The sequence below is a fragment of the Emydura macquarii genome, unplaced genomic scaffold (genome assembly GCF_026122565.2).
Source record: "Emydura macquarii macquarii isolate MOO-44397 ecotype Brisbane River unplaced genomic scaffold, CSIRO-AGI_Emac_v2 contig_1390, whole genome shotgun sequence".
NCBI lineage: Eukaryota > Metazoa > Chordata > Testudines > Chelidae > Emydura > Emydura macquarii.
This window is the reverse complement of record NW_027131527.1, coordinates 10,158,057-10,170,647: the sequence shown is the minus strand read 5'-3', so window position 1 is coordinate 10,170,647 and position 12,591 is coordinate 10,158,057. Positions and strand designations below refer to the sequence as shown.

Sequence of the window (12,591 nt, the reverse complement as noted above, 5' to 3'; positions counted from 1 at the left end):
GCATTTCAAATTGCTTTGTTCCAGTCGAGCAATGCAAAATGGCCAGAATGCACCACAGTATTCAGCTCATAGATTTTAATTTTTGAATGGTTGTGATAAGAGAATTTAGGAGTACATTTTTAAAGAATTCTGTCTTTGAGTCCTATGCAAAAACCTTAACCACACACAAGAAATTATTTTGTAATGGGTTTGACATGGAGGACTCCAACCCACCATTTTGATGATGATCTTCTCAGTGTGCATGGGGCTTTACTGTCTGCAGCTGATTCAGTACCAAAATGATTCACAGCAAGGCCACCCAGCCTGCAGAAGTCATATTTTTTCCCTTTAAAATTAGAGTTTGATTGCTTTAATCCTGAAGGGAAGGAGAACTCATACAACTGTCTTTCCCTTATCTTGGAGTGGTTGTTATATGGTTGTTATATCTGACAAACATGCATACTGTATTCCATAAGTGGAGTGTTTTCCCATTGTGGCTGATACTGTAAATGTGGCTTGTTGGCCTGAATCCATAAACTCATAAAAATGTTTCAGAAACCAAAGTATTATAAGAGAGACCATGATGAGAGTACCACTTCCCCATCTTTTGGGGATAATCAAATTTCTGTTCTGAATATGGAGTTTTAAAAATTATTTCTATGGTGCTTTGAGTCAATTTATCTTTTAAAATACTGGCTCAACTGACAGTACAGAAATTTTTGTTTTGACTCGTAGTTAAGGAGTTTCCAACACTATGGAGTAGACATCAGGGAGAATCCCCGAGAGGCCAAGAGCTCCAGTGTATGACTATTGTTTATGATTTATGAGCAGCAAGACTCTGCTAGTGAGAAAGACCAATAGAAACTGCCTTCCATATCTATTGCTAGTTAGGGATGTAAGTGTCTGAGTCATTGGCTTTAGAACCAAAGAACTCTCTAAATGTCCCCGTCCATGGAATCTATTTTGTATTGAATTCAATTTATTTGGCTAAAGTTGGATAAAATAACCAGAATTCAAAATTGGAGAAAGACTGCTTTCTGTTCCCGCTAATCTAATCTGCACAATTTTAAATAATTTACTCAACATAGCTGTATATTTCTTTTCATCTGACTGGTTACTGAACCGTGTCTGCATTTGTGTTTCCTTCAACCTGACAGCAGTAGTTAAAATAATTCATATTTAGTTGATGTGAGCTGTCCTAAATTTTCTGATGGAAATGAAATGCAGTGTTTTCAGATAAGGAAAAAGAATCGCTTGCTGATGCAATGCATAAGAGTTTATGGATTTTTCTTGTACTACAAAATTCAGATCTTGCAGCAAATATTAATCATTTATCAGATTAATGACTTTTTAATTAAAAACAATATTTTGAATAATATGAGCAGAAGCACACATTTTTAGTATTTTTGTGGGGTCCCCATAAGTCAGGTAAATTTTCTTATATTTTTTTTTAATTGCACAGATGTTAATTTTCAGATTACACTGGACACATTTGAAATGTTTCCACTGGCTTGAAATCCGTCCTTCTGGAGATGGGAAGTGGGTGTATCATTTGCTTAAGCCTGCTGACAGGGAGGTTAAAGGGTCAATATCCCAGGGGCCAAGGAATTTTTAAGGGGGCCCGGAAATTTTAAAAGGGGCCTGGGTCATGAGCAGCAGGGTGAAAGCTTCCCCTTGGGGAGTTTAGCTCCCCCATCCCACCACTTCCGCTCGTGGTCCCGCCCACAGTTCATCCCCGCCCCAGGTCCCGCCCTGCTCCACTTGCTCACCACCATGTCCCTCCCCACCAGCCCACCTCCCTGGTTGGCCCCCTCCTCTCTTCCACACTCCCACACTCCTCCTACTGCTTGGCCTCCCCATAGCCGCATCCCCCCTCCCTGTTCAGCCTCCCCGCTGTTGCTCACCGCATGTGTCCCTTCTCCCCTGCTCAGTTCCCCCCCACCACTGTTCACCACGTCCCTCCACCCCTTCCAGCTGTCAATCACTGCCTGGGGGAAGGGGGAGTATGGAAGAGAGGAGGGGAACTCAATGATGGGGGGAGGGATGTGGCAGTGAGTGGGTTGAGTAGGGGAGGGGATGGGGTTTGGAGTTGGGTAGACTGTGGGTGGGGCCGCGGGCAGAAGAGAGGGGTGGGACTGTTCTGCCCTGAGGCCCCAAATTCCTGTCAGTGGGCCTGCCTTGGCTTTACTTCTTTCTAAAGGTCTAGCCAGCATAGATGAGTCAGCAGGGCGGGGGAAGTAATCTACTTCTGATAGGGACTCATAATAGGTAACTTTTCCTGTGAAGCAAGGGGGAATCAGGGGTCACATTGTGACTCTGAGTTACAGTCAGTTCCCTGCTCTGCTCCTGGGACAGTTTAAGTACATGCTGCATATTAGGTGGGGCAGATTGCTAACTGACAATCTTGCTGATAAAGGGGAGTAGCCATTAAAACATTCTAAATGTCAGCACTGTACGTTACCAAGAGATGGTAAAAATACATTCATACAACCAAGTTAACTATTTCAATGAAAAAATTACAGGAGTGGCAGTCTCTCTCTCACAGGATGTGTGATAGCAGTTATGTTGGGCATTTCAAGTAATCTAAGAATACATTTTCAGAGCTTTCTCTAAAAGGAGGATTTGATATATTTCTGGGTATGGTGGCGGTGGCAGGATATACATTAATATCCCTACAAGAACAAAAGAAACCTTTAGAGTTTCAAGCCACCATTTAAATATATAAAATGCTAAGAATTTTCCATATTATAAAAGTTAAGTACAAGAACATGTGGAATCAACGTGGATCCTTGTATTCAGACTCAATGGCCTTCCCTGAAAGAAAAACCCTACTGGACTAGGACTGCTACGGGGTTCCCCGGCAACATTTAGCCTCTTTTTCTGTTTGCAAATTGTCAGCACATCAGTGTTTTGTACATAATTATTCTCAGTTTGTACCTGGTCAAATGATTTGTGTGGAACACTTTTAGCCAATGGATTTAGGATTGCCCTGGAGTCTCCAGGAATTAAAGATTAATCTTTAATTAAAGATTGTCATGTGATTAAATGTCCAGAAATATGTCCAATCAAAACTGGCAACCCTAAATGGATTGTTTGTGAACTGGTCATATTTTATTTGATTGTCTCTGAGAGCTCTAGCTACAGAGATAATACAGGGAACTACTATACTTCTCTCGGAGCAGGATGTGGCAGCTCAGAGTGTGGAGGGTGTTCCTTTTGGGACAGCCTGGAGGACTTTGGGCTTGTCCTTATTATCTCTCAGCTTCAAGTGGATTCATCCAGTGTTAGGACCACAAACAGGATGTATGAGAGAAAGTATGTTTATTGGTCTCTGTAGGTGGCACTAGGGCCAGGAAGCATGTCAGAATTATTTCTCTTTACTCACTGGTTTTTGGGTTGGTTTTTTTGTTGTTTGTTTGTTTGTTTTTTGTTATTGGGCTTGACAATTGTTTTCCTCTGCATCTTTGTATGTATGTTAAATCTACAAAGGGGTGGGTGGGAGAATCTCCCTATTAATGTCTTCAGCCTTCATTTCTTTTGCTGCATGTGGAAAATTGTTTTGTATTCCCTTGAGCCTCTGTACTTTGCTATGGAAAAGACCAACATACTTGCCTAAGTTACCAGACCACATTGGGTCCGAGGCTAAGGAGAAATTAGCTCCTGGAGCAACTGGAGGCTATGGCCTCTGCTATCCATGATAATGAGGATACTTTTCTGAGGGTATTCTGTAATAATGTTTGTGGTTTCTGATTAGTTTGTGTAGCATGATGAGGATGAGGATGACAATGCTGTGATTTCTGCTTTTCATGCTACTTGCAGAATTCTAGATGTGAGTTGCTGGGCCTTGCATAAAAGGAGGTCTCCATGTTTTTCAAAAACAAATCACTGAAACAAAGCCTACAAGACAAAAGCTAGTTAATGTTATCAGATGAGTATTCTTGTCCTGTCTTGCTATTGCTTGAATTCAGGGCACAGTACATACATACGGTACCATGTGCACACATTCTCACTCAGTGAGGTGAAATCATGGTGTCAGAACCACTTAAATAGGAAAATAAGACATTTTGGGTAATGGTACTTCCTCCTTCTAGTTGGATGGTGTGTTTTACAGGACCCTGTCCAGCTTTGAACCCAGTAAAAGCGTTCCAAATAGCTGCAAGAGCATATCTGATGTGAATACAATTATAAATATGTATTAGTGTTCAGGATGCTTTTGTGTTTGAATATTTTGGTGAAGAAAAGATCACTTGCATAAAAGTTTGCAGAAAAAATGAGTAAAAGGGGCCGCAAATTATAGCAAAGCGGAATAGCAGGTTTTATTTACAAGAATTATTAACTATTTTTTCTGCATTCACCCAGATCACCTTCATATTCAAGAAGATATCAGCATCTTTAGAGTTGTGAATATGTGGGTCGGATGGTTTTTTACCATTATGCTCAGAGGGTACAATAATTAATATTTTATTCCTAATCCTTTTAGATATAGTTTGCCTTCAGAGTCTTGTTTGAGCTGATTGGAGATTCTGATACGCTTCTCATCATAACTTTCTTAAGGGAGATGAGAACTGATCATAAAATATCGGTTGACTTTTTCCATTGTTAGAATCCACGCAGAAAAGTTCCAAAGACAATTGATGAGTACCACTAAAAAAAGAAGAGGGGTAATCTTTGGTTAGAAGGTGAGAATTAGAGATGGATTTGAACTTCAAACTTTAAACTTTGATCTAGGTCTACTCAAAGTTCAGGAGTACTAGATTTCAGAATTTTATTTCATATTGTTATAGAAATAAGGCCCAGTTGTGAAATTCAAAGGTGCTCAGATTGGACGTGCTGGTTTAGGCCTACGTATATTTAAAACCTATATTTAGTAATGTCCGGTTATTATGCCAATAAGAAAAAACAGACAGATGTTTTGCAAATCAAATTATCTTATGTTTCAGGCTAAGATGACTCAACTGCCAGAGGCTGAAAAAGAAAAGATAGCTGAGCAAGTGGCTGACTTCAAGAAGGTCAAAAGTAGACTTGATGCAGAGATTGAAATATGGGATGATACCAGCAATGACATCATTGTTTTGGCTAAGAGGATGTGTGTGATTATGATGGAGATGACAGACTTCACAAGGTAATTATGCAGAAAATGGCTTCAATATTTATAAGTGTTAGAGGCACTTGTCACATTGGTAAAATGAGAAATACTAGGAGTTTATAATGATAGGTGACAAAATCTTTGTAAAACTGATTGGCAAAGCTAATATAATTGAGGTTTAAAGAATTTGATATGAAAAGCTGAAACAACCAGAAGAGATGTTAAAAGTTTTTCACTGTGTTTATTATTGAAAGAAAAAACATGATGCGTATCTCTGGCCTCATTATGATTTATTTTTTTCCACATTTTGCTGAGGGATGTTGCTCCAGTTGATCCTTTTAGTATTTTAACTTCTTTTCTTTCTGACTTTCTTTCTTTCAGTGAAAGGAATAAATTGACCTAAAGTAATTTAAGTTCTCTAGTTAGGAAATAGCTCACTTTAAAGTGTGAGTACGATATTTACACAACATCTATTACTTTTGCAACATATACTGTAGTATGTTGTCAGACATCCAGTCACGCATACAACATGTACTGCACGTTGCAGATGACCAGCAAGTAGACATTTAGACTGATGCATATCCTACTTCACATTGCTTTTGATTGCTTATATTGGGTTACCTTACCTCTTTGCAGATACATTATGCTGTATTATACAGTTTAAAAGAACATTATGCCATATTGCAGACCATTTTAATGGCAGGCATTTCTCTCTGGTGATGTTACAAACTGAGCATAGTACTACATGAAACAATCTCAGTTTTAGGAGTCTATTCTGTCTTGCATTGAATATATGTATATTAATTCTCATTAGGCACAATGATATCAAGAGGCACTGTTGTTCATTACATCTGTTTATTAATAAAATACTTGTGGAATGTCAAATGTTCCATCATTCCTTCTGGGAACGTCATGCCCTATATAGGGTGAATACCATCAGATAACACTGCATTCCTTTAAAGAAAGACAATCCTCTCCTGTAAGATGAGGGGAAAATTTAAAGCACCAGGGGCTAGATCCTTAGCTGATGAAACTTGATTTAGTTCCACTGTGGTCAGAAAATCTAAACCAATGTATACCAGCTGAGGATCTGGCTGCAAGATCATTGCTTCGGTGCTTCTGTCCTTGGAGTTCCAATGTTATTAGTAGGTAGTGCAGCATGTTAATTCAGCAGACCTTGATGTTACTCAGGCTATGTCTTCACTGACGGTGGCAAATTCACCACCGTCAGATCGACTTCTCTGGATTGACTGAGCGGTCAGTGAAGACCCGCTCAGTCGATCCAGAAATCGATGTATTAAGACCACCTTCTCAAGTGGCGTAGCGCTGCGTTGATGGAAACGCGGTTCCCATCGGCGCAGTGCAATGAAGATGGCATGCAGAACAAAAGCAGAGAAGTCGTCGGGAGTTACGCAAGTTTTTTGTGTAGCTTGCATAACTCCAGTCGACTACTGCCAAATCTCTGAGGTAAGTGAAGACAAGCCCTCAGAAAGAAAGACCACAGGCACGGTTTGGTGACAAAGCGACTTGGTCAGGTTTATTACTTGAGGCACAGTCCTAGCACCCTGGCTCCATGGTCACAGGAAAGCTAACACATGAATGCCCCATGGCAAGGAGTGGCTCAGTCAGCAGCGAGAGATTTTTGCTATCACCTAGGCCACACAAAGGGTTTAGGTGAGGTACCCTAACATTTATAGGCTGCGACAAACTGGAGTACACAATTTACACATCACCTTATGTATTTCATGACATTGTTAGACTATGCAGATGTTACTACACTGCAGATGTTAGAAGATAATTTTTTCTTTAATCTTTTGCTCTTAGATTATAGTTGAAGAGATGCACGTAGTTATTCCGTTTGATTCCCAGTCTTGTGCAGAATGTTTTTCTGTATTATTTCATCCGTTTTCTTATTAGCCTGATCTGAATACTTCCAATGATGATGTCTCTCTTTTGTAGTCTGTGCCTTTTGATTTGTTCTTCAAAGTTGCACATTTACAATCCCAGAAAGTGAAATCCTTTAGGTATGCAAAGAATAAGTGGACTAATTGTTTAAGGAAGTGTGGATCTATCCCTTCATTCTACCCATTGTAATTTCAGAGACAGCAACTAGATAGTGCTGAGGGACAGCAGTGGCTTTTCCTCCTACTCTCCACATGAAAACCTGATGGTGGAAACTATGATGACCAAGTCACACACTGGCTGGACTCATGGTTTGGTAACCCCAGTCTGTGATTCCAAATAGTAGGACTTGGAAGGAATAAAAGATTCATACATCCTGTTTACTACATCAGAAATTATTCAGACAAATTGTGAATTTGCCTGTCTACCCCACTTGGTGTCTAAACTGTTTTCCTCCAAATGAGTTACTTTGCACTAATTTTTATTTAATCTCATTGAATGCATCACAAAACCCTAGTCTCTGAAGGTCACCTTGCAATCTCAATCTGCACTAATGTATATATATTATCCTTCACATTTTTGTAATAATAATAAATTTAACTCAAACTAAGGCATTGCTGGCCTCCAAAAATTCCTGACTCAGGCAAAACTCTCATTTAAATCAATGGGAATTATGTCTGCATAAATAGTTGATATTTGTGCCTCAAGGTTTTAATGAATTATTTTAGTCCTGATTCTTGTTCCTAACGAACATCATTTTAAACAATTCCTTACCTAGTGGCCATTCAGTTAATTATCATTTCCCGCTCATGGTCTGTAGATAGGTGTTAGTCCGTACTACTGTAATTTTATCAATTTTGTTCAAACTTTGGATATGATACACCATCTATTGTCTTATTGAAACCCTAATATAAGTGCTATCCTCAGCTGTGCAACTGGGCAATTCTATCATAGAAAACTATTGTATATGATTGACATAAAAGTAGCTGATGGGGTGGGAAGACATAGCTGGAAGTTTGTAACAGCTAGCATTGCTGCTAATAGGTGATTTATGTACTACATACATGGATGTTAAACCAAAACTGTTTATTATTTTGATTTTGAATATTATTTAAATATCTTTTAAAAAACATATTATTTATAGTTGGGGCCCAACATCAGCCACAGGTGCCTTAACCTATGAATATGGATGGTTTGGAAGCTTGGCATATCCTGAATCACTGAACCTGGTTCCTGAATCACTGAACCTCTCCCAGCTATGTTCAGCAGCCTAATTCCAGCACAGTTGTATGGATAACATCTGAAGTTAGACAATGTCAGTTTATTTTTCTCTTGTGTTTGCTGAAGGTTACTGCTGCTGGAAAAATTCTGGTAGAGATATTTCTAGATTCTCTTTAACAACATCTTCACTTCTCTCAGAAGGTTGGAGTAAACAAAGTACAAAGAAGAGAAAAATTGTAACTGTGCTTCTCAGGGTTCAAAAACACCAAGTAGAAATAGAAAAATAAATGAAAATTGCTTTTGGGCCTGATAGAGCTTTCCAGCCATGTGTTCAGCCTGCATCCACACCCTTGCTCCCTTATTTCTCTTTTTGGGTGAAAAGAAAGTTATAATTACATACATGTCTGCCTCTAATACCCTTTCAACAGATTCCTCTTCTATATTACATCATATAGTAAGTTGCACTAAGTTATTGCTTAATGTGTGTTTTGGGCCAGGAATGAGAAATTCATCCTTTGTTAATGTTGCATTAGAAAATCACCCTTCATGTCCTCTTCCTTCTTCCTTCTTCCTTCTTGATAGCTACTCATAGGCTGGTTAAACCGTTTACATGCAAAGATACTGCCTCTCAGGCAATGCCTCATAAACTAATGAGTACTAATATTAATGTTAGTTTAGTACTATTTTGGGGCCGGTCAGTTCACCTCTCTGGGCCTCAGATTGCCCATCTGTGCAATGGGGATAATGACACTTCCTTTGTAAAACACTTTGAGATCTACTGATGAAAAGTCCTATATAAGAGCTAGTTATTATTGTGACTTTTTATAACAGATCTCCTGTATCATTGCTATAATTTTAAAAATGGTTTCCCATGTTATAACGCCATTCAAGTTGTTGTTGTTCTTTATTATTCACTGAATGCCCCAAAGAATGTTAGATATCATACAAAAAGATAAGAAGTCATTCCCTATCCTTTGTCCCTCACATAAGAGGCCTGATGACTCAGACCCCATGATCTATCATCATCAGATTAGCCTCCTCGTTCTGAGAAGAGATAGAACAGGCCATCTTCAGCTTCAAAGCCAAGCAAGGCAGGGAAGTCTGGAGTTGGAGAGCTGATGCTAGATAGATCAAGCTTCATAGCAGTAACGCCTCAGTCTTTAATGGGCCCAATCCTTCACTGGCACAGAAAACATCAACTCAGAAAAGTGAGCTTTCTGGTGCCAAAACTTTCAGTGCCTAGGCTAATTTTGGCTTCTAAGGATCCCATTGGAGCAATATTCCCCACTAAGCAGAACTTCAAAGATAACCCAAAAACTGGTACTAAGTAGTTGACTATTCCTTTGACACCAAAGACCTTTATTCCTTTGCAACAATCCAGTGTGAGTATCCTCTAGTAGTAGAATAATCTTCTACTCCAGGGAAGTCAGTGGAACAGGATGAGGCTATCAGTGCAGGGTCCTCTTAAGCAGTGTCACCCACGCTCCAACCAGGACCTTGTTTCACGGACGACATGGGCAGGGAAAAGAGAAGTGCTGAAGGTTCTTCAGGATCAGAATGAGAGGAAGAAACACCACAGGTATGTTTGCTATAAAAGTCTGAGATAATTGCACATGCCACTGAATGAATAAGGAAAATGTTCAATACTTCAGGTACTGAAGCCTTATTTTCTTTTAGAATCTGATATCCAGAGTGCTTTGGTAGAGTCCTCTTGAAATAGGACTAGCTCAAAGCACATTAACAAACTGTTAATGCACATCATCAGTACGATGCACACAGACAGCTAGACCAAAGAAGGCTAGTGCGGGATAGATTCACACCCCAGCTTGCCACAGTCTAATTGTTCATGTAGAAGAGCCCTGAGGCACATACTTTTTAAAAAATGACATTAAAATTATGCTTGGGGAAGAAAGGCCACAGTTAAAAACATTAGAGACAAAAATTGATCTTGACATGGAGTCTGGTGACTTTTTACATCTAACAAATATGAAGAGCACTAACTGCAAAAAATAGTATGTATCTGTACTAGTAGAATACTACTGCTTTGTTTTGCAGAGGAGTAATGATTAGTTACTTGGGAAATGAATTAACAGTGGTCACGAGGTTTAGCAAAACTTGTATTTTGTATCTAGCTTGTATATCATCAGGTAGTCCCTCCGAAATATGCTTTTGGTATGCTTCAGGTAATGATAATTCCAATTCTAAAAGTCTATGTAGTTTAGGAAACATCAAATGATTTTAAATGAAAATTTGGTAAATTTGCCTTAAATATATGCTTCCATTTGAAGTTCATTTAAAGAAAGAGATGTTAGAGAAATCAGGTTTAAGAGATAGACCAGAAACCTGTATGCCAGCATTAGCATCCTAATCCAGATTTAGCCTCCTAACTAAAATTGGCCTAATTTTCACAGGTGCCATAGATTCCCATTGATTTCAATAGGAGCTTCAAGTGGCTCATCACTAAAACTGGGCAACATTTTTTTTTACCACAACCTTTCTTCACTGGAAAATGCAGATTTGGCAATACTGAAACATTTTGCAAATTCATATCAAATTCACTAAACTGATTTGATAAAAAACAGTTTAAAAAATGAACGTTGATGTGTTTCAATTTGACATTTTTAAAATAAAATGTTTTAATTTTTCAGCATAACTTTTTGTTTAAAAATTCCTTTAATTTTATTTTTAAAAAGAATAAAAGGTTTAAAAATGTCAAAAATCAAAATGAAATGTCAGTTTTGTTCAACCACAAATCCTTTTTTCCCCCATCTTCTTGATTTGCCAGAAAAAAATTAAAATTTGGTTCGACCCAAATGATTCTTTTTCAGATTTGCCAGTAAACTGAAAAAAAAAAATCTGTTCACTCTGCTTTACTTAACACCTTTGTGAACAAGGACACTTTTATTTAGCGTGCTAACTATGGACTTAGTAACCTAACTTTAGTTACCCAGTTTTCAAAATATTCAGACCTCCCATTTTATGTATAAATAGTTCATGGAACACAAGGCAGATATAATTATAATAGAACGCAAGAAAGTTATCATCCTCTCAAGGAACTTGGTTGCTAACATTGTAGCAACTCATCCCTCCCTCCCCGCTTTGAAATCTATTCACTGTTTTTTCTGCTTACAGTTTAAATACAAATACTCTCGAGGATTATTTCTTTCTTGGAAATTCAATTAAAAATTCAAGCCTGTCAGTTTCAAAATAGAAAGTGTTTTCTTGGGATTTCACTTCTTTAGTAGGGACAGAGCTGACTTATCTGGCAACACAGTATTTTGAAGGAACAACTTTCCTGCTTTGAAATTAACAAACTTATTCTATTGAATTGAATTTTCACAATGGGTACAATTCTTGGGGGCAGAGGGGAAGTCTATCTAAACAACAATCAGTAATTAGCTTTTCTTAGCTTCAAAGCATTTTGTTCAACATTCAGAAAATATTGCTCTGGAGAACTGACTGGATGAGCTAGCTGTACAGCTAGAGTGTCTCAACTTTCATTCAGCTATGCAAGCGAAAAGGGGGGGGAGCAAGCTCCCTCCCTTAATTCACTGCGTGTCCTTGCTCTGATTATGGCTCCAGTTGCAGAGGGGAAAGCTAAGGCTGCTCCAACAATATTCCTTCCATCCATTCCCTCACCACCACCATCACAGCACAAGCAAGTGAGTGGAGAGGTGATGGAGAGTTGAAGGAGCTTGTGCCTCTGTTTCCCCTTACCACTGGCCAGTGTAACTGGTTAGATGTATAACAGAGAGTAACCTGCTCCACGAGAAGGAAGCACGGTGGAAGCAGGCGAGGAACCTATGACTCATTCTTTCGTCTGCTTTTGCCCCTTAGCAAGTTAATTCCACAAAGTAGGAAGAAGTAAGTTTTTAGGCTTTTATTACATGCAAAACATATCCAAACCATAGATGGAGAAGATATATGGTAGAATAGTAGTAAGATTCACAGTCCTAAAACATTGTGTGATGAGTGTGGTAGATACTGAACTAATATTTTTACACACAGATGCACACACACATCTCAGTTATATCTGAGATAGAGATGAATTTCCCCAAAGTCCCATCTATACTTCAGAATGCTACCATGTTGTGGAACCCAGCTACAACAGTTAGCAGAAAATACAGTTAAAACATTGTTTAGATCTGTATTGTGGACCTTACCATGTTAACGGGCTCAATATAAGAATCTGCATAGAATGGAAGAGACTAGAGCAGAATCTTGTACATAAGGCTTGTTGGACTTTTTAGGGGTAATTGGCATTGTTGGGTGAAGCTGGTTTTGTGTCTGGAGACATTTGGGGGACAAGATCTATGCGGGTAAGAAAGCATTTCTGCTGTAGACTGTTCTTTTAGCACAGAATCTTGGCCTCTGAACAATCAGTTCACCTCTGAACAAGATGG

General features: G+C 38.8%; 1 protein-coding gene across 6 annotated transcripts in view; it reads left to right on the top strand.

Annotated features, from left to right (window-relative positions):
* The window catches only part of CTNNA3 (catenin alpha 3), an 813,634-nt gene that overhangs the window by 732,558 nt on the left and 68,485 nt on the right, over positions 1-12,591 (top strand). For all 6 annotated transcript variants that reach the window (XM_067552599.1, XM_067552600.1, XM_067552601.1 and 3 more), the window contains one exon: positions 4,920-5,101. In XM_067552599.1, the coding sequence (XP_067408700.1) occupies positions 4,920-5,101 (182 nt within the window). The remainder of the gene's footprint in view (positions 1-4,919; positions 5,102-12,591) is intronic.